The sequence below is a fragment of the Galeopterus variegatus genome, unplaced genomic scaffold, assembly GCF_000696425.1.
Source record: "Galeopterus variegatus unplaced genomic scaffold, G_variegatus-3.0.2 Scaffold2500, whole genome shotgun sequence".
Lineage (NCBI taxonomy): Eukaryota > Metazoa > Chordata > Mammalia > Dermoptera > Cynocephalidae > Galeopterus > Galeopterus variegatus.
The window spans coordinates 44861-69701 of NW_007728611.1; the positions used below are offsets into that span (position 1 = coordinate 44861).

Here is a 24841-nt window from a genome sequence, read left to right on the forward strand (position 1 = left end):
TGGGCGGGGGCCGGACAGCCACGGCCACGCCGCCGGGAGCGCGCACTGCGCGGCAGGGCGCAGGCCGGGAATGGGGCTCCGCCAGGCCAGGGGACCCCGTCCCGCCCGGCCACAGCCTTTATCTGCCCTCGGAGTTGCGAAACCTGCCCCGCACTCTGGCCTCTCTCCTTTCGGGAATGGAGAGTGGGATGCTCAGGGGGAGAGCCCCCTGAGGCTGGAGGTCTCCGCGGAGCAGTCCCCCAGCCCAGTCTTGGCAACCCTTGATCCCTTCTCCGACCGCCAGCCCTTTCCTTCTGCTCGCTGCTGCGCCCCGAGGCGACCGTGGCCTCCCGGCGCAGCTCACGGGGCCAGATCAGGCACGTGGCAGCCGCGGTCGGCCGGGACGGCCTCTCTTCCGAAAAGATGAAATCATTGCAGGGCAATGGACGAAGCTCCGGACCTGGGGCTCGAACGCGCGGCGTCCGGGAGGCAGGTGGCCTTTCCCTCTGCTGCCCCCGAGCGAACTCAGTCGAACCTCCCCCTCCCCCTTCCTGCTTCCGAGCCGGGGTTCCGCTGCCACAACGCTGTGCAGGCGCGCCGCAAGCCCAGACCGAAATTGCTGGGTGACACTTAACTTTCTGAATTCCATGCAGTTGGCTGTGGGTGATATCACCGCTTTGGTGTCGTGTTTCTCCGCCCCTTCTTTTCTAGCGCCCTTCCCCCGACTTTTCTCGACACTTTGTTTTGCTGAGTTTCTCCCCCTTTTTTTTTTTTTTTTTTTTTTTCTTTGCTAGTTCTGAAAAACGATGCGGGGACGTTATACAATCTCGTTGTTTGTATCATGAGATGTTATGGTTTTGTAACAGTGAATACTGGTAAATACTCTTTGGCGTATTTATTTATTTGGTTCCACCCCATACAGCACGTCGTGATGTTTTTCAATGTTGTGTGGTATTATCTAGGATATTTTAAACCAAGCGTCTAAGTAAATAATTTTTAGCTGTTGGTTGAGTCTGGTTTCTATCTAATTTATGTAAACAAGCTCTCACAAAAGACAAAGAAAAATAAAGTGGCAGCACTGTCCAGATGCATAAGGATACATAGTTATTGCTACATTGGGAGAAATCAATTTTAATGTTTTCATAAACATAACTCCTTTTGCAGTGCTTCTGAGGTCTTATTGTGAGGTTAACTAGAATAATATTTCTGAATTCTTTAAAAGGTATCCAGTCTAATGTAAATACTAAAACTTATTTCTTCAACTAGCTTTAAAGCCAAATAAAAAGTGTGTGTTTTTCTAACTTCAGAAAATTTTCACAATGTTGTAAACTCACAGAGCTATTTATCACTCTAATAAGTAAAGCCAATGATGGGGCTTATTGGGACCCAAAGACATTGACTGAGTTGATCCACAGGAAGCCTTCTTAGCATCTAAAACGTATTGACTTGTGTCTTCATGGTATGAAAGATAAAGAAAAAAATGCTCTTCTCAATTTGTTGGGGCTTACTCTCATTCTTCAAAGTTTACTTTTAGCTGTAAAAATTTAATACAAACCCTTGATCTTTAGTAGGGCTCCCCATGTTTAGCCACCTTCCCCTCTGAAGCTGTTTGAAAACTTAACATCCAGTTGTCCATGGTCCTCAGGTTCTTTGCAGAATGTGAACACGAGCGTTAGAAATGTTATCAGTGTTGTTTGTGAGATTGTCCGCTGGATTAGAAACTGGGAAATTTCTTTATATAAATAGGGCAGGTTCTGTTATATAGGCTGACCATATACGTTGTCCAAAATCAGAACACTCTTGAGAATGAGAGGGGGCACTATTAATAATTATGCTGGGACAACTGGCTTAAGCCTTGAATGTCTGGGGCAATCTGGGACACGTGGTCACTCAGTCGTACAGAACAGTAAACAGAGTGACACAGAATCTTTAAACGTCCTTAGAAACATCTCCGGCTGTAACTTGCACAGTGCCTGGAGCATGTGTGTGCACATGTAGTAAACTGTACCCAGTTTTTCTCCAGCTTTTCTTGGCCTTTTTAGTGCTGTTTGCAGTAGTCTTTATTTAACACCTAACACATGCATGGGGGATTGGTATAAATTGTTTATGATCTTTTCCCAGAGAGAAGCTAGTCTGGTGTTTAAGTACCAACTAACCTACCTCTCTCTATAAACAGAGCCTCTGTTCTCAGTAGTTTCATTGTCATAGCTATTATTGTCATTGCTATAATTGTTTAGTTCTTCTATGTGCAGGCTCTGTGCTGAGTGTTTCACAGACATTATCCATTCAGTATTATGAGGTGGGTACTAATACTATCCTAATTTTACGGAGGAGGGAACTGACGCATAGAGAAGTTAAAAACTAATCCAAAGACACTCAGCGAGGTGGGAAGAAAGGCTTGGACTTACAGAACCCCCTCCACCATCCCAGACTGTCTCCCTAGATTTTTGATTTTTGATTTTTAATGAGTCAGTCAAATATATAAAACACTTGGTAACTGAATTTGGAAGCAACAGTTAAATATTGTGTCAGTATCATTCTTGATCAGTGTAACTCTGTAGAGGTTGATTCTGATAGAGTTCAGATAGTGACTTTCAGAACAATGTATTTGGGGAAAGAGAATTTAACTTACAGCCTCTGCAACAGACATCCTTTTTCTTCCTCATTAGAAGTTTACTATGGGGAAGAAATTGATCCCTTCAGGACTTGAGTTTAAATGTCTTATACATCATATACACCTTGGTTCTCTGTCAGGGTGGAACTGTAGCTCAGGTGAAGTTCTAAAATCAGGGTGCATGAATCCCCAAGGAGAGATGGGTGGTGGAGGGGCGACATAAGGTGGCAGCCTGTGTACCTGTGTCTCCTCTGCTCCTTTGGGAAGGCAGCACGCCCTAGGCCTCAGAGGGCCTGAGAACTCCACTTGAGCTCTGGTGCAGCTTTTCAAAAACACTTTGAGGCACATTGCAATGTTCAGTGGAGAGTGATGTTTAGTGTTCCAGTGTTATTTTTCAGGGACTTTGGAAACAGAAATATTTATTACTGTATCTGTCTCTTTCTCTGCTTATAGATAGAAAGATGAATATGACGTGATCCCTAATATAATTTCAAATAAATATATCACATGTATACAGATGAATAGTGGTGGTTGAAGGGAAGTAAAAATTACCTCCAGCTTGAAGAAATAGATGGGGAAAGATTTCCCAGGAGAAGTTGGCATAGAGTCAAGTTGAGAGAGGACATTTGTGAGTGGAGACATAGCGGTATGGAATTACACAGGCGTATCCAGAGAATTATCTTACGGTTCTGCTGTTAGCATGGGATGTAGAGGGAGAAAAGTGGAGGGTAAGACAGGGAAAAGAGGCTGAGAGCATGGACTGTGTGCTGGTGGCCGAGGAAGCCATGGGGGTTCTTTCGGGATGGGATGACAGAGTCGGAGCCCCACTCTGGGAAGATGAACAGGCAGTGATGAGCAGGGCAGTCCAAGGAGGCTGAAACGGCAGGTGAGGCAATCACCTTGAAGGCTCTCTGCAAAAGTCCAGATGCCCAGTTGTGAGGGCAGGAGAAAACAGAAAGACCTAGAAATGTATAGGAGATACTGAGGCAGAATGCTCAAAAAGGGGAAGTATTAGGATCCCCAGAACAAGGGGCCAGAATGAAAACAATGAGCTCAGTGTTCCACTGCCTCAATCCCCTCAAAATATTAAGATTTTATTTTTTATTAGCAATACCCTTACTTTTATACCTGCCCATCTCTAATAAGAATGCTTGTTTTCTGTACCCAGGATCAATGCATGCTAAGTGTACTGGGAGCACCACTCTCTCCCAGTCCACACATTAAAATTATGTCTCTCACTAATAGTTGAGCTCTTGCAAAGAATTACTCTTAAAAAATCACATTGTTTTTAACAGCAAGGGTAAATGCGGCATCAAGAAGGCATGTTCTTTGCATTAAAGAGAATAAGCTTGCCTATTATTATTATTATTATTATTATTATTATTATTATTATTAAGCAGTGTCCTGGTCTACAAAACCAATGGTGTGTGTAAAGGTCTCTTGTTCTGAGGGAAACACACACATACAACTTTCAGATTTTTGGTAAGTAAGCTTCAGGCAGAAAGCAGCGATGTCTGATCCGGAGGGAATTTCCTTTGCTGAGAGGTACATCGCTGCACAGAATACAGGCCTGGCTCTTATCAGTTTAGGGAAAAATCTCACTCAGAAGTAAGTTGAGGGGGGAAATTTAACTTTCTATCTGTTCAGTAGATAAGATCTTTAGAACAAAGTGAAAAAGTAGACTTGTGAACCGATACTTTTTTCTTCCCTTTCTCTAACTTCTATAAATATTTAAAATCATGCTGCAGACAGATACACGGTACATTAGCTAGGGTAGCATTATAAACACAGAGCAGTCATTCAAGTTAATTTTCCCTGTTGTTTGGGCCTGGTGCTCACCCTCTGTTTAGTGGAACTGGCCTGGAAGGCTGTTGGCTGACTTGGCACATTTTACAAATTGACCTCAATCAGAGCAGGGAGGACTAGTGTTTCTCTTTGAGTTAGGTAACACTTGGAAGGGATAGGAATTTGCAACCAGGATATGCTGTTGAAAAACTTGGTAATTCTATGAGAATTATCTTAACCACAAAGTCTTCCACTTCTCTACCATAGGCCTGCGAATCCCTACCTTTTTAGAGGTGACCTTTTCCACCATCAGTAAGGAAGAAAGAGTGTCCAGCTAGTTTGCCTTTCTCTAAAGACAAAGGGAATTGATGGATTTGGGGAAGGGGCTTTTAGCATTCATTCAGCATTTGTGCAGAGTGGTTAATGTATCTCTAGGGCAAGTCATGGAGCACTGGCACTCTCATAAGATGGGGGTTGGGAAATCGTTGTGAGGTTTAAATTAGATAACAGGAAAGCACATAACCCAGTGCCAGATACACAGTTGGTATGCAAATCATTTTTTCCTTCTCTATATGTCAGCATCCCTCCTCATTAAATTGACTCTTACTGACATGACAAAATATTACATGATCTTGTTGTCCAACTGGCATTTGAACAAGAGTTATACTAGAGTCTATTCTAATACTCATGTGGAAGGGATCTGTGAGGGCACGAAACCCAATCTCTTCTCTGCCCGCATTTCTTTGTTTGAAAGGTCTCTGTTGTTATTGTTTTGGTTGTGGCTGTTGTTTCAGATACAAAGTTCTACTGTTAGGAAAACCACTCCAGGCTTAAATATTCAGAATGAAAGTCTGGAGTGGTCACAACCTTGAATTTCTAGTTCCCTTAATTGATCATATTCTATGGATGAAAAGAAAACAAAACAAGCCAAAAAGAGGATCCTGCTGTGGTCTGATAGATGATTTCAGAACTTTCTCAAAACAAGCAACCTAAAAACCTTTAGAATGGCAGGAAAGAGTCACATGTCCAAACACTTCCTTCTAAATGCACAAGGTCACCTAAGAAATGTCCATCGTTCAGTGGCTCTTCTCTGTCTCTGTCTCTCTCTCTCCCAAGAGATTAAGAAGGTGACAGGACTTCTCTTCACTGGCCTGTTGAAAGAGGCATTGAAATAAGTATCCTTCATGGAGTGGCGTTGATATTTTTGTTGTCATCTCAATTGGGATCAGTACTGTCCTCAAAGTGCTTTTAGTGTGTTACATGACACTTTCAATTTTCGCTAATATCTAAACATCATTGCTAAGGGTGCATCTTCAGTGTTTTATTCAGAAATAGGACAGGGCTGAGGGAAGGTGGAAATGAATTTACATTGTAGTTTTTTTCCTTAGTGTTCATGTTTATCACATTTCTCTTAATGTTAAATGGAATAACAAATTTTATCAAATATTAACTTTTAAAGTCTGAATATGTAAACTGCAAACTGCTTTGTATGAGGAAGCCATTTTCAACAAATTAGTAAATACGCCAGTATGAGGCTAAAATGATTATTTTGATATTTATACCTAAATCAAAGGTAAGATGCTAAATTCATAGAAATGTTAATGGCTACATTTAATTTGATCCCAACAACATTTCATAAAAGAAAGCTTTTAGCTGTACAATGAGTGTTTTTTTTGTGAAAAGGAAAAAGTGTATTTAATTCATTTCAATGAGAGAAATGTCATCAGTAAATATTTAGTAAATAATTGTCCAAATTATTTTACATGACTTAAGTGTCGTTGGATTACATCGTGTACAGTTGGTTTTTGAGTGAGAAGAAAGCAATTATTGCCTAGTTCCCTGCTGACCATTAATTCCTGGCCCTTGATAGAAAAATATCTATGCTAAGAGGAAAGGAACCATATCAACTGTGATTTATTTAAGTAGTTATTTTATTATAATATGTTCTAGGTAACCTGTTCTGTGCAGTCAGATGTAGCAATAAAACATTGTATTTGTTTACTGTTATTTTGTGTTTATGAAACCAATAACGCAAATGAAGAGATTTTTCAATTTTTTATAAGAATGCTTACTTACCGTCTCTTCCAAGGGATAATACTCTTTTATCATGTTAGAAGAAATCATCTTAGGAGACTAAAGCATTCATTGTGGTGGTATGGTTTGTGTTTTCTTTCCTATCTGTGAGCCATCTGGAAGCCACATTTAAGTGTTTAATGTCCCTACACTGCACACAGTGTTCAATGTTTTCATATCTTTTTCATCCATGACCCAGATTGTGAACCAGGGAAAAGCCAGTAGAGTAACTGCCTTCATTTTCACCAACCTCTGCAAAATCAGCTCACCAGAGTGATTGGGGAGATGTTAGTAAGGCGATTCTTGGGTTTTGTGAAATATGTAGATGGTAATAAAAAAAACCTAAATATTGACTGTAAACATAAATATTAGAATATGCTAGACTGTGACCCAGGAGGAACCAGCAGTTTAAAGATCAGTGTAATAACTGCTGCTGATGTTCAAGATCACTACTTAAATGGCCATGTGGATACTTTGGCTTCATTTAAAATACAAACTCTCTGAACACAGTGGTAGAGGGTATACAACAAGGTTATTACTAAACATTTAAAGCTGAAAGATTTTGTAAAGTAAAGCAGTAAGTTTAAGGTTAAGCTTAAGTTTAAGCTTAGAAAGACAGATTTTGTGTTTGGACAATGAGGTGTATAAATATTAGGGCAGTTTAAAGACGTGACTGTGTCCTCATTGTTTGCATGTAACAAACAACAGCAGGGTTTTCAGACTTGCTAGCAGTCCTCCTCATCATACTATAGAATGACGTATAAGATCATACCGCACACTTGGTGTTCTAGAATTAGACAATTTACAGCAAAGACAATACTTACAGTGTTGTATGTAACAGTGTGATGACTATACAACAGTGTGATGTCAACCACATTTCAGTTAAGCATGTGAGACTGGGGGCATTAATTCCAAATATGAGAAGTACTGTGTGGGGAAGTACTCAGTAAATTGTAATATGCACTGCAGATAATATTGGTGGTAACAACACTCAGTCCTAGGTAAAATGCAAGCTTATTTAAAGTTCATATTCTTTTTTTTTTTTTTTTTTAAGATGACCGGTAAGGGGATCTTAACCCTTGACTTGGTGTTGTCAGCACCACGCTCACCCAGTGAGCGAACCGGCCATCCCTATATGGGATCTGAACCCGGGGCCTTGGTGTTATCAGCACCGCACTCTCCCGAGTGAGCCACGGGCCGGCCCCTAAAGTTCATATTCTGAAATGTGTCTAAGTCCCTCTGTTGTGGACCTGTCAGTTCACAAAGTGTACATAACAATCAAGTTGACACTGCCGATGCAGGGAGGTGACAAATCTTTGAGCATTCTCTATCGCCTCGTGCCAGGGAAGGGACCCTTCGGCAGCTCAGGGGGACTTGCCTGGCAGCATCTGAGTGCTAATGTGACTGCGGATGTTAAGGTTTGCCTTGTGGTTTGCTTTCTCCAGGGCACCTGGATGACGACGGATTACCACATGGGTTCTGCACAGTCACCTACTCCTCCACAGACAGATTTGAGGGGAACTTTGTTCATGGAGAAAAGAACGGACGGGGGAAGTTCTTCTTCTTTGATGGCAGGTACCACTCACAGTTTTGTTTTATTTTGGAGGGTTACTAAATTATTTTACCTGAAGGAAAGATACAAGTGGAATAATTTGAGTGGAAGTTTTTGTACAACTTATACAAAATGTGAAAGTAACCCCAACGTGTATGCACTGCTTTGGTGGTGACCCAGGAAGTCACCCCAGTGGCTATGGGGAAGCCAGCCTAAGGCTTAGCTCTCATCACCGCCACCTCCCAGGGTGTACTTATCAAAGAGACACTCTGCCGTGCCAAATTCGGGGCCCCCATCTTGCACACATTGACTAACCCAGGGTCATCCAATTCTCTGATGGACTTCCCCTTATCATTGAAATAATGCATCTTAATGAAATCAATTAAGAGGGGATTGGTTTTGTCAGTGGCCACCTTGGGCAGTCCTGGTAGTGACCGAGTCACGCTTTTTTCCAAGTGTAGCACACACTTCATTGCATTCAGCCCGCTCTCCCAGTCGTCGTGATCTCGTTTCTTGGTATCCTGAAGGAAGATTCGGTCACCTTGTTGGTTCTTCAGCTTCATCAGTTTCTCAGCATGTTTCCTCTCCTCATGAGATTGGTGAAGAAATTATTTGGTAAAAGTTCTTCAAAGTCATATCGTAACAAGCTAAGTAGTAAGACATCAACAGGTAGCCACAGGAGGGTAGAGCTGTAGACTCACAGTTTTTTAAATGCTTGTCTTTGAGATAATTGGTCTTTTCGTGTGATATCTCAATGCTGATGTCAGGACTAGTATTTTCCAGTCTACCTCCAGTTCAAATATTTTTCACAGCAGGGTTCTTTTTACCTTTGACTCCTGTCTGCGGACACTGTGAGGCCGAGGCTCCTTACCTAACTCTTGTGATAGGTGGGACTGGCTGTAGGACTTTTCTCTTTCAAGGAGAGATTGGGCTGCACTGGCCCAGTTTTTCAACAATGACTTTTACACCAAGTCAGCCTCAGAGGCAAAGAGTGACCGTGTGAATTTCTCAAGCATTTAGAGGAATTCAGAGCCATGAAAGGGCCATCTATTTTCAGACCAGTTGATTGGGTAATACAGAAATGGACTTAGCTAAAGCAGGTTATAGGATTCGGTGGATATAGCACTACTTACTAAACTCTTGACCTGGGTAATAGGCCAAAGCTTCCTTAACCTAGGAATTCCTTTGGGAAAGGAAATGTCTAAGCTGATAGCTGAAGGGTCATAGCAGGGAGTGGCTTGTGACCCAGATCCCTTTTCTGTAGGCCAAGTGGGTTGTTTTTAAAGATCGTAACAGTTCATCAGGTTCTCAATTATTTGATATAAGGACAGGTGAGGAACGCAATAAAAACCCACCATAGAATGTTTGTAAAATTTCATTTTAATTGATTCCAACCTTCTATTTCCCATTGTCCCCAATCTCTCAGCCCACCTTTTTTTCTTAGCAGAGCTTTGATTACAAAGTGTACATTTTAAGTTGTCAGATATTTTACTTCCTTTCTTTTTACCCTGCTGTGGATACCTGGTGGAACCTGAGACCCGTAGAGGCTTCTTTCAAGATGTTGGTATCAGCGTTTTCTTCTTTCATGATCCTTTAACCTGTCCAGGGGGAAGCTTTCCTGCCCCATTTCCATGGCAGTTTATTTATAGCTCTTTTTCTAGAAAGTGTTACTTTTTACCTCATGCTGCAATTATTCTTTTATTCATTCAACAAATATATGTTTATGTAAATGTCTTATTTTTCCTCTGTCCCCATGGACAGAGGTTTCCTTGAGGGCACAATCTGTGTCTATTACATCTGTTATGCTTCATAGCACTTTCCCTTAATTTGAAACTTAAAAGAAAGAGAAAAAGTCCTTGCCAGGTGGTTGTAGGACCTGAATGAGAGGGTGAGAGGGCAGAATTCATTCAGAACACCTTCCCTCCCCCTCAAAGTACACACATGCTCATGCTTTAAATCTGTTAGTTTGATGATTATAGCCAGGAATTGATTAACTCTTTGGGAAAACAGTTCAGCAGATTTGGTTGAATTTAGTGTTGGTTACCTGCTTGCTTCACAGACATGATACACAGAGTATTGATGGGCTAGACCTATCAGTGCTCTGAATCAGTGTGCTTTGGAACCAGTGTGCCAATAATGAGCTACATGTTAGCCCAAGATACTGATCCCCTCAGCCTTTTGGGTAGCCACGTGGGGCCTGAGTCCTCCTGAGCATCTCCCTTCCTCTGTCAAGCTAGGCACTTCTGGCCCCAAGCAGCTTCACCCACTTACCATGGTGTATTCTACAGATGCAGTAATCTGCTTGTGCGTCAAGACATGAAAAAGCTGAAGCTTGAAGCACTAGCCCAATAACTATCTATAGGCTAGAAATAAACTCATCGACTTTTTCCTTTTCAAGCACCAGAGCACTTTTTTATACCCACCACTCAAACACCTGTAGAGACATCAGTCAAATAGTGGAGTCACAGAATGGTGGCATTAGCAAGGATCTCAGGAGGTTGTCTCAGGCTTCTATAGATGGGGCTAGTACTTGGTGGGGGAGAATGTTGGTATCATTGCTTTTATTACACATGATGAAGTGGTATGGTGACGGGATCTTAAAAGGTCATTTTCATCTTCCTTAAGCCCAGTATCTGATCATGTTATGAGACATCTGCCAAAAGGATTTGTTGTAAAAATTAGTGAGAAAGTCTTAATGACTGAAAAAAAGACTGTGGAGATTTTCATCTTCCTTAAGCCCAGTATCTGATCATGTTATGAGACATCTGCCAAAAGGATTTGCTGTAAAAATTAGTGAGAAAGTCTTAATGACTGAAAAAAAGACTGTGGAGTCTTAGGTTTTTCTGAGGGGGATATGGGATTTGGATATGAAAGGGTCAGTTGTTTCTACATGAAGCAGCACCTTTGTTTACATTTGTCTATCAATATTTCTCCCTATTACTTCCTGCAATTTTTAGGGTCTGATGTGTTGGTAAAATTAAGTGGGAACCCTATGCCTTTACTGACAGTCAGGAATTTTTCCTTTGATCTGGAAAAATTCACTCAAAAAGGCTGAAATCAAGGTTTTGAAATAACAGGTGATGAAACAAAAACTTTCTGTAGAAGAAAGTTGTTCAAACCTGTATTGCTGGTTTATGGCCCCATCAAAGGATTTGTTCGCAACTGTAGAAACCCATGTTTAGAAAGAGAAAAGGAAAATCACAAGGAGTAGTAACAGAAGATTTGGGCTGATACATTCTAACCTTATATGAAACCTGAACCCAGGTGTGTGATTTATGAGAAGGATTCAAACAAATGTGAATTAGTATCAGGAGAATTCTAGAATCAGTTTTTTCCTTGACATAGAACATGATTAGCCTAAGTAAGAATTTTAAATATCCAGATGATCAGGAGAAATGGCCATTAAATTTTTTAACCAAGTTTCTAGATAGAAGAACAAGATTTTATTTTTAAATTGTAAATATAGCAAATGCTTGGTGGAATAAAAATCCTCCAGAAATACAGAAATGTAGAAAATGAAAGTGTTTCCTTTTTTTTGCCCCCTCCCCATGTCATAGAAGCAACCACTATTGGCAGAGAATTTAAGCATCTTACTTAAATATATTCAAGGTAAAATACAGAAGTAGCTTTCTATTTCTAACTCAGCTTAAATAGTCAAAATGTACATTGTTTGCTTGTTCACTACTGGTTCAGATTCAGAATGTTGGCTAGTTTTGAGATCAAAATCAAGACTTAGTCTTTCCTTCATTATGTGACAAAATGTAGAACAAAAAAGCGAACTTACTACAGCCTGCTTATTAAGTCAGAAACCTAAACTCAAACCGCTCATCTTTTACCAGATGGCTTAACTCACAAATGAGGAATGAGTGGGAAAATTAACTTTATTTTTTAAATTGTTTTTTCAAGCAGTTATTGTTTTCCATTTTTCCCCCTTTTAAAAAAAAAGAAGAAAATTGTCATAAGATTATATAATTGGAACTTCTTAACATCTACTCTGATCCTGAGAGAAAAGAATTTATGCAGTGAGGCAAAAGAAAGCTTGAGGCTTTGTTGATGTAGATCTGGAGTCTGTCCAGCCCAGTGAATTTGCTGGAGTGCTGTAGCATATTATGAAAATGTTTAGTGTTCAAAAAAACTTTGATATGCACATCTATTTCATTATTAGTATAATTTTATACTAATCCCTGATTCTGGATGTTTATTTTAATGTATTTTTCCTTAATCTCATTTCAACTAAGGTTTATGGACTTGAAGGCAGGACTTAGAATGGTAACAGGAAAGAGGTATTTCAATGCAAACTAGCTTTTTGTGGGCTATGGACTCTTAGGGAGTCATACAGTTTTTAGCCTGATTATGAGGTAGAGATGATGCTTCTCCTTAACATGCCAATTAGATTTCAAAGTATTTACTGCTCCATGACTTCATTTCTCCTGTGCCCAAGCAATTTTCTTATGTTGATTTGCTACATTAATGTGTCCAGCTAAGAGGGCTCCTCCTTGTGGTTTATCACTGGCCAATAACCTAAGTGAGACCACATATCTGATGAGCCACTGAGAAATGCTGACATTTTCCAGGTGGCAGATCAATGCAGGATTTCTCGTGTTTGGTTTTTAGAAAGTGCTTGGCCACATTTCAGAGAAATTGGAGTTGGGATGAACTTCTGAAGTCTTGTATTCCAACCTCCCGCACAAGGCAAGAGTTCCTTATATGTTCCTGACAGCTGTCCAGCTTTTGCTGGAACCAGGCTCAGCAAATATATTCATCTGTATTCTAATGAACAGTTCTGATTGAGGCAAAAAAAAAAAAAAAGTTGTGACATGCAAGAATAAAGGGAGTGGAAAAGAAATGAATAACTTTGAATATCTACCATTTGTTCAATACTGGACACATTGCCTTCATAACAATCTGTAAAGTAGGTTTTGTAATGCCATTTTACTTATGAAGAAACTAAGGCACAGAGTGACTAATTTGCCCAAGGTCACCTAATTAGTAAGGGTTGGAACGGAGATTCAAGCCAAGGTGAATTCAGTTCTAAAGCCAACACTCTTGGGGCCGGCCCGGTGGCGCACTGGATAAGTGCGCCGCTTGGGAAGCGCGGCGGCGCTCCCGCCCGAGGGTTCGGATCCCACATACAGACTGGATAAGTGCGCCGCTTGGGAAGCGCGGCGGCGCTCCCGCCCGAGGGTTCGGATCCCACATACAGACCGGTTCCCACTCACTGGCTGAGCGAGGCACGGGGGCAACACCCAGGGTTGCGATCCCATTGCCGGTCCCCGGTCCGGTACGGGGGCAACACTGAGGGTTGCGATCCATTGCCGGACACAGAAAAAGACAAAAGACAAATAAATAAATAAATAAAAATAAATAAATAAAGCCAACACTCTTTTCACTACATCTACTACCCTCTTCTAGAAGCAAGGAAATAGCTGTGGTCCTGACTGCCTTTCTTCCGTGCTTTAATTTTACTTGAGGTCACTCATTAGCTATAATTGTGAAAAGTTCAAAGGAGTCCTGGGGTGAATTCAGTTACTTTCTTGTAGGAGTTTTAACAGCTAGGTAGGAGCTTGGCAGATTGATGGAAGGTTTTCCTGAGGAATCAATTCAGAGGAGTCTTGTTCTAGCTAACTGGCCTCCCCAAACTTCTGTTTTCTCATTTGTAAAACTGAGATAATTATACCTACTTTTCAGGGTTATTGTGATGGAATGAGAAAAACTGTAAGGACCCTGTAGAGTGAGGGTGCTTGGTAGGTACTCAGGAGAAAGGATGGATTATTACTGTTATTATTATCTTTTATCATTATTTTTGTTACTATGATTAGTTGACAACAATGGCTGGGAGAGTGTCTTAATCAGTTTGGGCTGCTATAAAAATTTCATGGACTGGAAGGCCTAAGGAACAAACATTTTTTTCTCACAGTTCTGGAGGTTGGGAAGTCCAAGATCCCGGCACTGGCACATTTGATGTCTGATGAGGGCCTGTTTCCTGGTTTGCAGGTGGCTTCTCATTGTATCTTCACATGATGTAGAGGAGAGAGAGAAAGCAAGCTCTCTGATGAAATTTATAAGGGCACTAGTCCCTTTCAAGAGGGCTCTGCCTTTATGATGTAATTAGCTCCCAAAGGCCCCATATTTTAATACCATCAAATGGGGTTTAGGATTTCAACACATGAATTTTGAGAAGACACAAACATTCAGCCCATAGCAGATGGTTTTCTTAGGGTTTGTTTTTAGAGAACAAACCTAAATTAATTGCTCTTCTAATATTTTACTGTTATTTTGAGCCTATATAATAATCAGATTCTGTAGACTCATAGATCTTCTATTGAAAGGCAAAAAAAAAAAACTTTAAAATAGCACAATGTGTTATGTGGAAGCATTATAGTGCTCCGTTTAACTTGCTTATCACACCTAGGAAGAGATTGAAATTTCTGGTTGGAAATAGCTCTAATGGGTACGTTGGGTCTTATTCTTCTCTACTTAGTTTGTAGTATTTTCAGAGATAATATATAATGTCAAATAAAATAATTCCTAAAACAATATTTTAATACCAAGGGTCACAGTTTATAATTTGGTTAGAGATGAAAATTTAAAGTAGAATTTTGATCCCTTTTTAAATATCCCTCTTGGTTCTTATATTGCTGTAGCTGACAAAAGGAAGGGAACACATTCTTCATTTCTTTGTAAGTTAAATTTCCTAATTTAATTTATTACTGGAAATTTAACTCTAAGTACAAGAGCTTTGATAAAACAGGTAAAATGGTCTGTGTCATGTGCAGAGAAAGAAATTTAATTAAAATTGATGTTTTAATTTTCTCACATTTTCCAGTTGTTTGATTCAGACGCTGGTGCCAGAAAAATTGAAAAATTGAAAGGCCATTTTTGTAATTTCTTAACATATTAAAGAATCTGCCAAGATGTTGAAAGGAATTTTAAGAAAATACAATTTCAGAACATTGTGTATAATATGATCTCATTTTTGGTTAAAACAACAGAAACAGAAGGTGGGAAACTGCATGACACATAAATGAAAAAAGCCTTCAATACTATATGCCAAACTGAGTAAGAGTCTAGGAATTTCTACTTTCTACATCTCTGTAGTGCTTGACTTGATTTTTATTTGTTTGTTTTAACTTTAAAAAGCATTTATTCCATCTTTCACCCATTCAAATGGATCACTCATAAATTATTGCAGAGAGGAATCTTTTTTGCTTGTTTTTATATAAAGTAGATTTAAAGCAGTTTTGTAAATTTCTTTAACTGTCTATTCCATTTGTCTCATAATTGGTCCCTTGATGATGGTGTGTTTTTTTTAAAAAAGATGACCAGTAAGGGGATCTTAACCCTTGACTTGGTGTTGTCAGCAGCATGCTCTCCCGATCGAGCTAACCAGCCATCCCTATATAGGGATCCGAACCCTTGGCCTTGGTGTTATCAGCACCACACTCTCCCAGGTGAGCCACAGGCTGGTCCTGATGATGGTGTTTTAAACCCAGTTTCTCAGTAGAAAGCTGGCCATCGTATTAGGAATGTGCAGGCTTAAAAATAATTATTAAGTTATTTATTTAAATTATTATTTAATTATTAAATTATTTATTTAAGCAATCACTATGTGCCAGACCATATTCTAAGCACTTGAGAGATATTAACACATTTAATCCTTATAACAACCCTAGTTTACAGATGAAGAAATGAAGTATAGAACATTTAAGAAACTTTCTCAACTTGAAGACTGGATGCATATCTAATTCATTTAAAGAATACTCCCTGCACTTCAATAATGTTGTTACGTTCCCTCTGTGTCTTCTCAAAGTAAAATTATCCAAGTTCCCATTTCCATTCTTTCACTTAGGAAATACCAATTGAAGATATGCTATGTTTGTACATTAGGAGAGGGACACATGGATGCATATCTCCTAGTTTGTTCCTGTAAAGGGCTTCAATCTAGTTAGAGAAATAGGACACATAAATTTAACATCAATAAAGACACAGAATGTTCTGTAATAGTAATGACTAGGCTGCAATAACTAATGTGGACTGTGGGGCTGCTGAGGGCAGGATAGACATATCGGGAAAGTAGGACTCCATGTGGAAGATGAGCAGGATCCATAGGGACTGTGATGAACAGACTTGCTCCAAAACACAGTCCTCAATCCAATTTCTGCAAGAAAGATTAAAAAGCTACTTTCTATGTACCCACTTTTCAAATATGACCAGACATTAACATTTTAGTGGCTACAAAATAATGTCATTTTTTCATATTTTCTTTCTTTTTTGAATAGAAAAATGCCAGAGATTTGAGAATATTCATTATTATCCTAAGGTTATTTTTGTTTTGAATAAAAAAGAAAAAAACTGTGATCCACAACTTTTTTTCCTGAATGTATCCTCAAGGATTTAAAGTTTGCTCACGTATGTTTTAAGGGAAGAAGGAAGGAAAAACATAGTATGGAAGCTGAGATGTATAAAGGCCAGCGAGTAAACTAACATGAGCAGAGGGTTCTAGAGCAAAATCAGCAAACTTTTTCTGTAGAGCATGAGATAGTACAATTGACGCTTTGTGAGCCACATATGGTCTCCATTGCAACTATTCAACCCTGCTGTTGTAGTATGAAAGCAGCCATAGAAGAGAGAAAGGAATGTGCATGGCTGTGTTCCAATAAAACTTTATTTACAAAAAGATGCAGCAGGCCATGGTTTGCCAGCCTCCTTTGAAAGAAAAAGTTAGAAAGGTAGTAACTTGAAGGCCAGTTTAAGAAGCTTATATTTTATTTCCTCAGTGACAGAGGATTTCAAAAACTTATCATTTTTATTGCCCTGGAGAACCCAGTTCATGTGTACAACATGACCTTTTGTTATCAGATTCCTTCCAAGTTACCATAAAAAACTGCCTGGAGAGCTAAGCTGTTTCCTCAGCAAATACTGAAAAAATAATACAGTAAGATTTGCTCTCCAATGGCTTAAGAATTTGCATTTGTGCACCTTAAGTCAGTTGGGCTAAGAGGGAAATAGCAGTTTGTTCTTAGTATTGTGATAAAGCAATCTGAAAAGGGGCTCCATTGGTAAGGGGGGATAGGACAAGCCACTGGATACGGTCAGGGGGAAATATGTGCAAGTCCATATTATTATTATTATTATTTTGACCGGTAAGGGGATTGCAACCCTCAGCAGGGTGCGGTCTGCACCACGCTCAGCCAGTGAGCGCACCAGCCATCCCTATATAGGATCCAAACTCGCAGCCTCAGTGCTACCAGCGCTGCACTCTCCCGAGTGAGCCACAGGGCCGGCGCAGTCCATATTATTTTTTAACTGATTTGCAAGACCTGTGCCTCATAGATTTGATCATAAACCTGAGAAGTATTGGCAGAATAGTCTGTCAGGGAATTATTCTACCCAAACATACACATGAACATTTTGAATGCTGCTGAGAATCCAAAGTCAATAGGGTTGCCAGGATTAGCAAATTAAAATCCAGGATGCCCACTTAAATTGGAATTTCAGATAAACAACACAGTATTTAATATAATTATGTCCCATTCAATATTTATGATGTACTTATACTAAAAAATTATTTGTTGTTTATCTGAAATTCAAACTTACCTGGGCATCCTGTATTTTATCTGGCAATCCTAAAAATGAAGATAAATGATTAAATAGTTTTTTGAACTACATATTGCATCATAATGTCAGTTGATTAGTTATCCTTCACCAAGGTCATTTTTTCTTTTAACTGTGGGAGTCTAATAACAGTTAAATCTCATTAATTCTACCTCACTGATTTAGAATTTTGATTATTTATGCAACAGCTATGCTAAAGTGCATTTTATTCTCTTCATGATTTAGTAAGCCTATTTGTCATTGATAGTACAAACAAAACTGAAAGAGAACTATTTATCTCCTTGGGAGACTACAAATAGTGTAATTGCAATGTAATCAGAAGCAATCATTATTTCGGCTGTGCTTTCTATTTAATAATTATAGATCATTCTCAGTCATTCACTAAATAAGACAAGACTTTACCAAAGTCAGGTGCAGCCACCTCAGTCCCCATGGCCCCGTCTGCAATCTCCCTGCACCCCACTCCCCTGCCCTGTACACAGTGCATGCTTGCCAGTCTCACCTGTTCAACTGTGTTTTGTTTGTCTTGCTCTCTAGAGCCTCACACAAAGCCTGCTACCTAGAAGCCACACTGTAACTATTTACTAGTTGAATTATCAATGAATGCTATCTTGTTTCTTTGCTGTCTTTGTTTCTAAATTTCTTACATTTAAAATTTTTTAAATAAGTTGAGCTGGTCTTCCATTTATTCCAAATTTCAGTACATAAAGGGAATTTTGGGCAAAGTTAGTTCCATTGTATAATGGCCTTTGAGAGGCTAACACTGAAAAATGTTTCTGAACTTCCAAATGTGTTTTATGAGGTGTACTAGTCAGTTTTCTGTTGCTCATAACAAAATACCTGAAACTGGGTAATTTATAAGAAACAAAATTTATTTCTTAGTAAAATTTATTTCTTAAGGAACAAAATTTGTTTCTATTAGTGAATTAGGCTGAGAAGTCCGAGGTCCAGGAGGTGCATCTGGTGAAGCCCTTCTTCTTGGTGGGAACTCTCATCAGAGACCTGAGGTGGTGTGGGGTATCACATAGTGAGGGCTGAGGAAGAGCAGGTTAGCATGTTTCTTCCTCTCTTTGTAAAGCCACAAGTGCCACTCCCATGATAACTCACTTATCCATTAACCCATTAGTCCACTCATAAGGGCATAACCCTCATGATCCAATCACCTTCTAAAGGCCCCACCTTTCAACATTGCCATATTGGGGATCCAGCTTCTACATGAGCTTTGGAGGGGACAAACCTGCAGACTGTCATGAGGAGAGAGATAGAGAGATGAGAGAGATAGTGTGCCTTCTTGCAGTCTAGGACCTTTATCAGGCTGCTAATGACATTAAGCAGGCTTGAGCCTGCTGTTTTCCTTATTCGCCCCCACTGGCCATGTATTTGTGTATGTATGTACATGTATATATACACATAAACACACATATGTATAGCTGTTCTTAAATAAATCCCCATAGATCTTCCAAAGGGATGGAAGGAGATTCTTTAGACTGGATATCACTTGTGGCAGTCACCCATAAATAATACATTATTGACTTGAACAAAATACGAGGGGTCTTCAAAAGTCCATGGAAAGATTCATGTTACCTTTTAATTGCATTTATTCACTAACTGTTTGAAGTACATTCATATGTAGACATTTTACACATTCTAACCACATTTGTGTTATTAGAGATCACTATATACATGCCATCATCTGGTGAGAACTACCGCTGAATTTGGGACCACTGTTGAGGGAAATTAGACATGAGTGGTTTATATGTGGGAAGGGTAACACCAGGATCTCTCTCTTGCCCAGTATTGGTCAGCATCTAGCCTTAGAAACATATTTAGGTGAGACTTGTTTCCATTTTCCACCTGTGGCTCTTTTCTTCTCTATTTCCTCCAGCAAAGAAAAAGGATGAGTAGGAATCAGGAGATTAAGGATCAAATCTCTCTGTCTCTTCCTCGTTTTACCCATATCTCTGAAGTGTTTTTCCTAGCAATCTATGAGAATCCAGTAGGTTGCATTGAATGTCAAGGTTGAGACAGAGCTGGGCATGCAGTTCCTTGGATGCAACCTTTTCTTTTTAAGAGAGTTGAGTCATCGTCTGATTCTTCATTTTTGTTCTCCCGTCTCTCACAGCACCCTGGAGGGGTATTACATGGACGATGCCCTGCAAGGCCAGGGAGTTTACACTTATGAGGATGGGGGAGTTCTCCAGGGCACGTATGTAGACGGAGAGCTGAATGGTCCAGCCCAGGAATATGACACAGATGGAAGACTGATCTTCAAGGGACAGTATAAAGATAACATTCGTCATGGAGTGTGCTGGATATATTACCCAGTAAGCCTTATGACTGTTCATTTTGCTGGAAAGTAACATGTTTTAAGACAATACTTTGACTCTTGACAATAAAGAGTAAAATGTCTTCTCTATGTTAGAACTTGTGAAGCTGTGAAACCAGAGAGGCACAACAGCTGAAGCCAAGAGTTTATGAGACATACCCTCTCACCATTTTTCACTCTTGACTTTGATTGTTGGTCTTTGGATCTACTGTTAATTACTTTTCAGCATTGTTTGGGAAAGAATGATTAATCATAATTAAAACAAATTGGGACAAATTGGCTTTATTGTACCATTAATGGAGGCAAAAATATATTCCTACTAGTTCTTTTGACATATAGAAAGAGGTTGGGGAATATTTTATTGTTGCTATTAATTTTATTCTCTGTTTCTCATATGTAAGAACTAATTAAGCAATTTCTAATCTTTATAAAGTTACTCCACTGTTGTTGCTTGATTTTACAATTCCCCTAACTACTTTTTAAGGTGCTTTATGGTTTATATTGCTTAAATTAAGGTGATTAAAATTAACTGGCCTTTGAATATTTGATAGCATCTATGACATTTCGGGAGTTTATTAGAGCAAAAAGACATGGCAAAACCCATGGTTGGGAATTAGTGCTGTAATTTTTGTTTGCATTTCAAATATCCCATCTGTTGTTAGTGAATTTCCAGAAAATGATTCAGAAAATAGACTTTAGAAAATATTTTATTTAATATTTTATTTTACCCAGAACTTAAGTCAAAATACATTTTCTTTCTCTGAAACTTATCTTATTATTAAAAAGTATTAGTAAAAACAAATTATTTATTATATGAATAATAAGAAAAATACTAGCTATATCTACTTACAAATTATTGTTCTTAAAAAATAAGTTATACTCTAGGAACAGAGCATAAGAAAAGAACATTGGAAAACATTTTGTAAGAATTTCTAAAGCACTTACCTCTTGGTAGCATCTGTAATAGATCAAAAGTTGCAGCACTTACTGCTCAGGAGAAGGCAAGCAGAAGGAATGGAAGCGATGGAGGTACTCACCAGTCTGGGAACACTGAAACTTTGCTTCCTGAGTAGCCAGGGTGAGCACCTTGCTGCCCATTGCTGGTGAGCTGCTGATATGACAGTGGCTCTTGAAAGTTAAACTCACAACCTGAAAATGGAACTTCCTACATGGGGATGACTACAGGAAAGAGGCGAATTGTGGATTACCAGATTCTTCCTTTACCTATCAATTTACTTGTGACTATGACCAGTTAAAGTCCCTAGATCAGAACAAAAATGCACTAAGAATGGAGAATGGATTTGCCTCTCTCTCTTTGAAACCTAAAAATGCAGCTACATTTTAGCCATTAGCCTTAATTATTATCTTATCAAATACCAAGAGAAGACTTGGCCTTAAGAAAGAAGCACTGGGGAGTTACAAGTTTTCAAAATTCACTTGATTGATAACACTTGCTCTATGTATGGTATCTGTTGTCAATTGAGGGAGCTAATCACACCCTCTCCTCTCAATTCTGAGTCAATTTAAGAAATAGACATAAGCGTCAGGGATCAAGATGTTGGTTTTATTATGGCAATGTTAGATTGGAGATGTGGTGTGGATCCAAAGCCAAAATGGGCTTTTCTACTTCTTCCCCTCTGATCTGGACAGAGGGACCAGCTTCAGACAGAGCAGCTCATCCCCAGCACCCTTGGGGGAATGGGCCTTCCTGGGGGAGCTTCCCGTGTAGAGGGCAGGAATGGAGAGGAGATAAGTGCAGCCTGAGTGCACTGCCAGTTCCCAGGACCCAGAGGAAGGTGAGCAGAAATGAGGCTGGACACATGGGAGCAGCAGCTTTCATCCTGTTAACCCCCACCTGGTAGAGAAACCAGTGTCAGTGGGTGTCAGACCCTACCTTCTCACCAAGCAAATGAATGATTCCTCCACCATGGGGAGGAACCAGTGCGTGGGGGAGAGAAAGCAGCAGCTTTTTCCCCAGCGCTCACTAATACAGCAGACAAGGAAACTTTTGTGACATGTGGCCAAAGCAGGAAAAAGGGGAGGAAAAAAAATAAAGATTCTCCATACAGTATTTATAAGTTCACTCTAAGGACAGTTTATTTCAAAAATTTACCTTGGAACCATGATATAAACTTTTTAATTAAAAATTTATAACTAATGCTGGAAATAAAAGAAGAGTTTCTGCGTTATCATTCTAGGCAGATAAATTCACTTCCTCCAAAACCAGAAGTTTAAAGCGTTTAAGGAAAAGGGTGTGAGACCCTAAAAAGACAGACTTCTGTTTTAAATAAATAGTATTGCTGACGGCTTATATTAGTTACAGCGTATAAGAAGCACAAATGCGCTAATACGCTTCAGCTCAGTAATCGGCACTGAAAGCCTGAAGGCAGATCTTGCAGAAAGTATCATCCCCGTTTATGCTGGGTTATTAAGAATTAATTCCAGGAGGAGAAAGAGTAATAATACATCCCTAAGTGCACTTTCTATCCATGAAAAATGCTTCCAAGTATTTTACTCTCTATGGAAGTTCTGTGATTCGTTTTTAAATTTATGACCTTTCCCTCCAAAGAGCAATTAGACTACAGCAAGCTGGAGAAATCATGTACCTGATGTTACTTATTCCTGCTGTCTCTCAATAAGCAGCATTTGGGATCACTCAAAAGTCATCCTTTATCACTGACTTTGAGTAGCTGTTCCTACATCCTTGAGTTGGAGAAATTAACCAAGCTTTTAGAAGATGTCATGGCATTATTGTTGTTATATCAAACCCACAGAAGTCTTATGTTTTTAAAGTTATACCATAAGGACCTATTGGATGGAAAAAAAGGAAATATCTCTGGCACCCTAGATTAAATTTTTCATTACTTTTTGGTATCCTGGTTCAATTCACAAAGTTTTTATGGATCATCTGCTGTGTCTCTAGCACTTACCAGGGTACAGAATTATATGATAATCTCTGCCCTAAAGTACCAAATGACTCTAGGAATGAAGTAAACGAAAGAGTTAAACATGAAGCACAGTTGGCTTCTCTCCTGGAAGGAGGCGAGAGGGAGCAGTAAATAAAGAGTGGGAAGAAAGAGGAGATACAGAAGGGAGGAGGATTTAATTGATCTTTTTTCACTTTTCCTTCTAACTCGAAAAAGTGATTCTCAGAAAGTCAGCATCCAGAAGTCTTTTTGTTTATCTCTTAGAAAACGCAAATAATTCTATCTTTACTTGTGTGCACTAGATTAATTCTTAGATACATTTGAACTAAGGATTTTCTTAATAGACTAGAAATCCAAAATTTACCATTGAGAAGTGAGATCGTATGAATAGTGGGTGAGATTGTCTCACTACAGATCCTTATGACATTTGATATTAGCCAAAAGTAACAGTTACATTTCTCTTAAATGTTTGTAACTAATGTTATAAAAAATAACATATTTGCTTCTCAGATAACAAACCAAGATAGAGTATCAATAATTTGGCCAGGATTACAAAGTGTAATTCAGTCTCCCATGTCTAAGTCAGGCGGACATGATCGTATGAATAGTGGGTGAGATTGTCTCACTACAGATCCTTATGACATTTGATATTAGCCCAAAGTAAGTTACATTTCTCTTAAATGTTTGTAACTAATGTTATAAAAAATAACATATTTGCTTCTCAGATAACAAACCAAGATAAAGTATCAATAATTTGGCCAGGATTACAAAGTGTAATTCAGTCTCCCATGTCTAAGTCAGGCGGACATGCCCCACGAGTAACTCTCTAGCAGGACATTTGTATGGAGCTGGATGAGGAGATACGCATCTTGTTTCTCTCACTCACGTGAAAAGCTCTGAGTTCTCAAACTCTTATTATCTGTATTGGTGCTATTAACGATGGGAGTGCAGGAGAGAAATTTCTTGAACTAGTGTCCTATAGATAAATACTATATATAATATTTTCTGGTTTTTGGTTTCTCCCATCAGGATGGAGGCAGCCTTGTAGGAGAAGTAAATGAAGATGGGGAGATGACTGGAGAGAAGATAGCCTATGTGTACCCCGACAAGAGGACTGCACTTTATGGAAAATTCATTGACGGAGAGATGATAGAAGGAAAACTAGCCATGCTTATGTCCACTGAAGACGGGAGGCCTCACTTTGAACTGATGGCTGGAAGTATGTTGAATCTCCTTCTGATGCATTGCTCTAATTCCGGTGCATGTTGTTAGGGCTCATTTGAGAAAAGTTTCTTTTCTTTTCCACATAGTTCACTTTAATGGTGTATTAGGTTTTGCTGTACAACAGACACCTCAGCACCCTAGTGGTTTACAACAGCAAGCACAGGTCTGTATTCCAGCTGTTCTAGGCTGACTTGGCTGGGCCAGGCTGGACTGATGGCTTTGGGTCAGCTTTGAGCCTGCTCTGTATGTCTTAATTCTGGGGCCCAGTCTGAAGGGACATGGGCGACCATCGGCAAGGTTTTCTCACGGTGGATCACAGGAGTGACAGAGCATAAGCAGACACCTTGGAACTGACGCAATGTCACTTTCACCCACTTTTCATTGGTCAAAGCAAGTCACGTGGCCAAACCAAACATCAATGGGACAGGGAAATTACATGATGCACATTAGTGGGAGATACTGAAAAGGCACATGACAAAGGGCATAGATGTATAGTTCTGATGCAGGGAAGGAGTAAAGAAATGACCGCAGTAATTCAGTCAATTCCAAATAGTTATATCTCCAAAAAACTGAACTATGATTAATGACATTAAAGAACCAAATCAGGTAGATCCCCAAATTGGTACAAACTGTAAAGTTGATGAGCTCTGACTGGAAAAGATAAATACACATTGGCATCCTCTGCTCCTTCAGAGCCCAGCTTTTTCTATGGAGCACACACTTAATATATGAGGGAACCCAATGGA

The 24841-nt window shown here is 39.5% G+C and overlaps 1 protein-coding gene across 2 annotated transcripts in view; it reads left to right on the top strand.

Moving 5' to 3' along the window:
* Positions 1-24841, top strand: part of SETD7 (SET domain containing (lysine methyltransferase) 7) — a 65143-nt gene that overhangs the window by 1404 nt on the left and 38898 nt on the right. For both annotated transcript variants that reach the window (XM_008581990.1, XM_008581991.1), the window contains exons 2-4: positions 7897-8026; positions 19741-19942; positions 23901-24090. In XM_008581990.1, coding sequence (XP_008580212.1) covers positions 7897-8026; positions 19741-19942; positions 23901-24090 — 522 coding nt within the window. The remainder of the gene's footprint in view (positions 1-7896; positions 8027-19740; positions 19943-23900; positions 24091-24841) is intronic.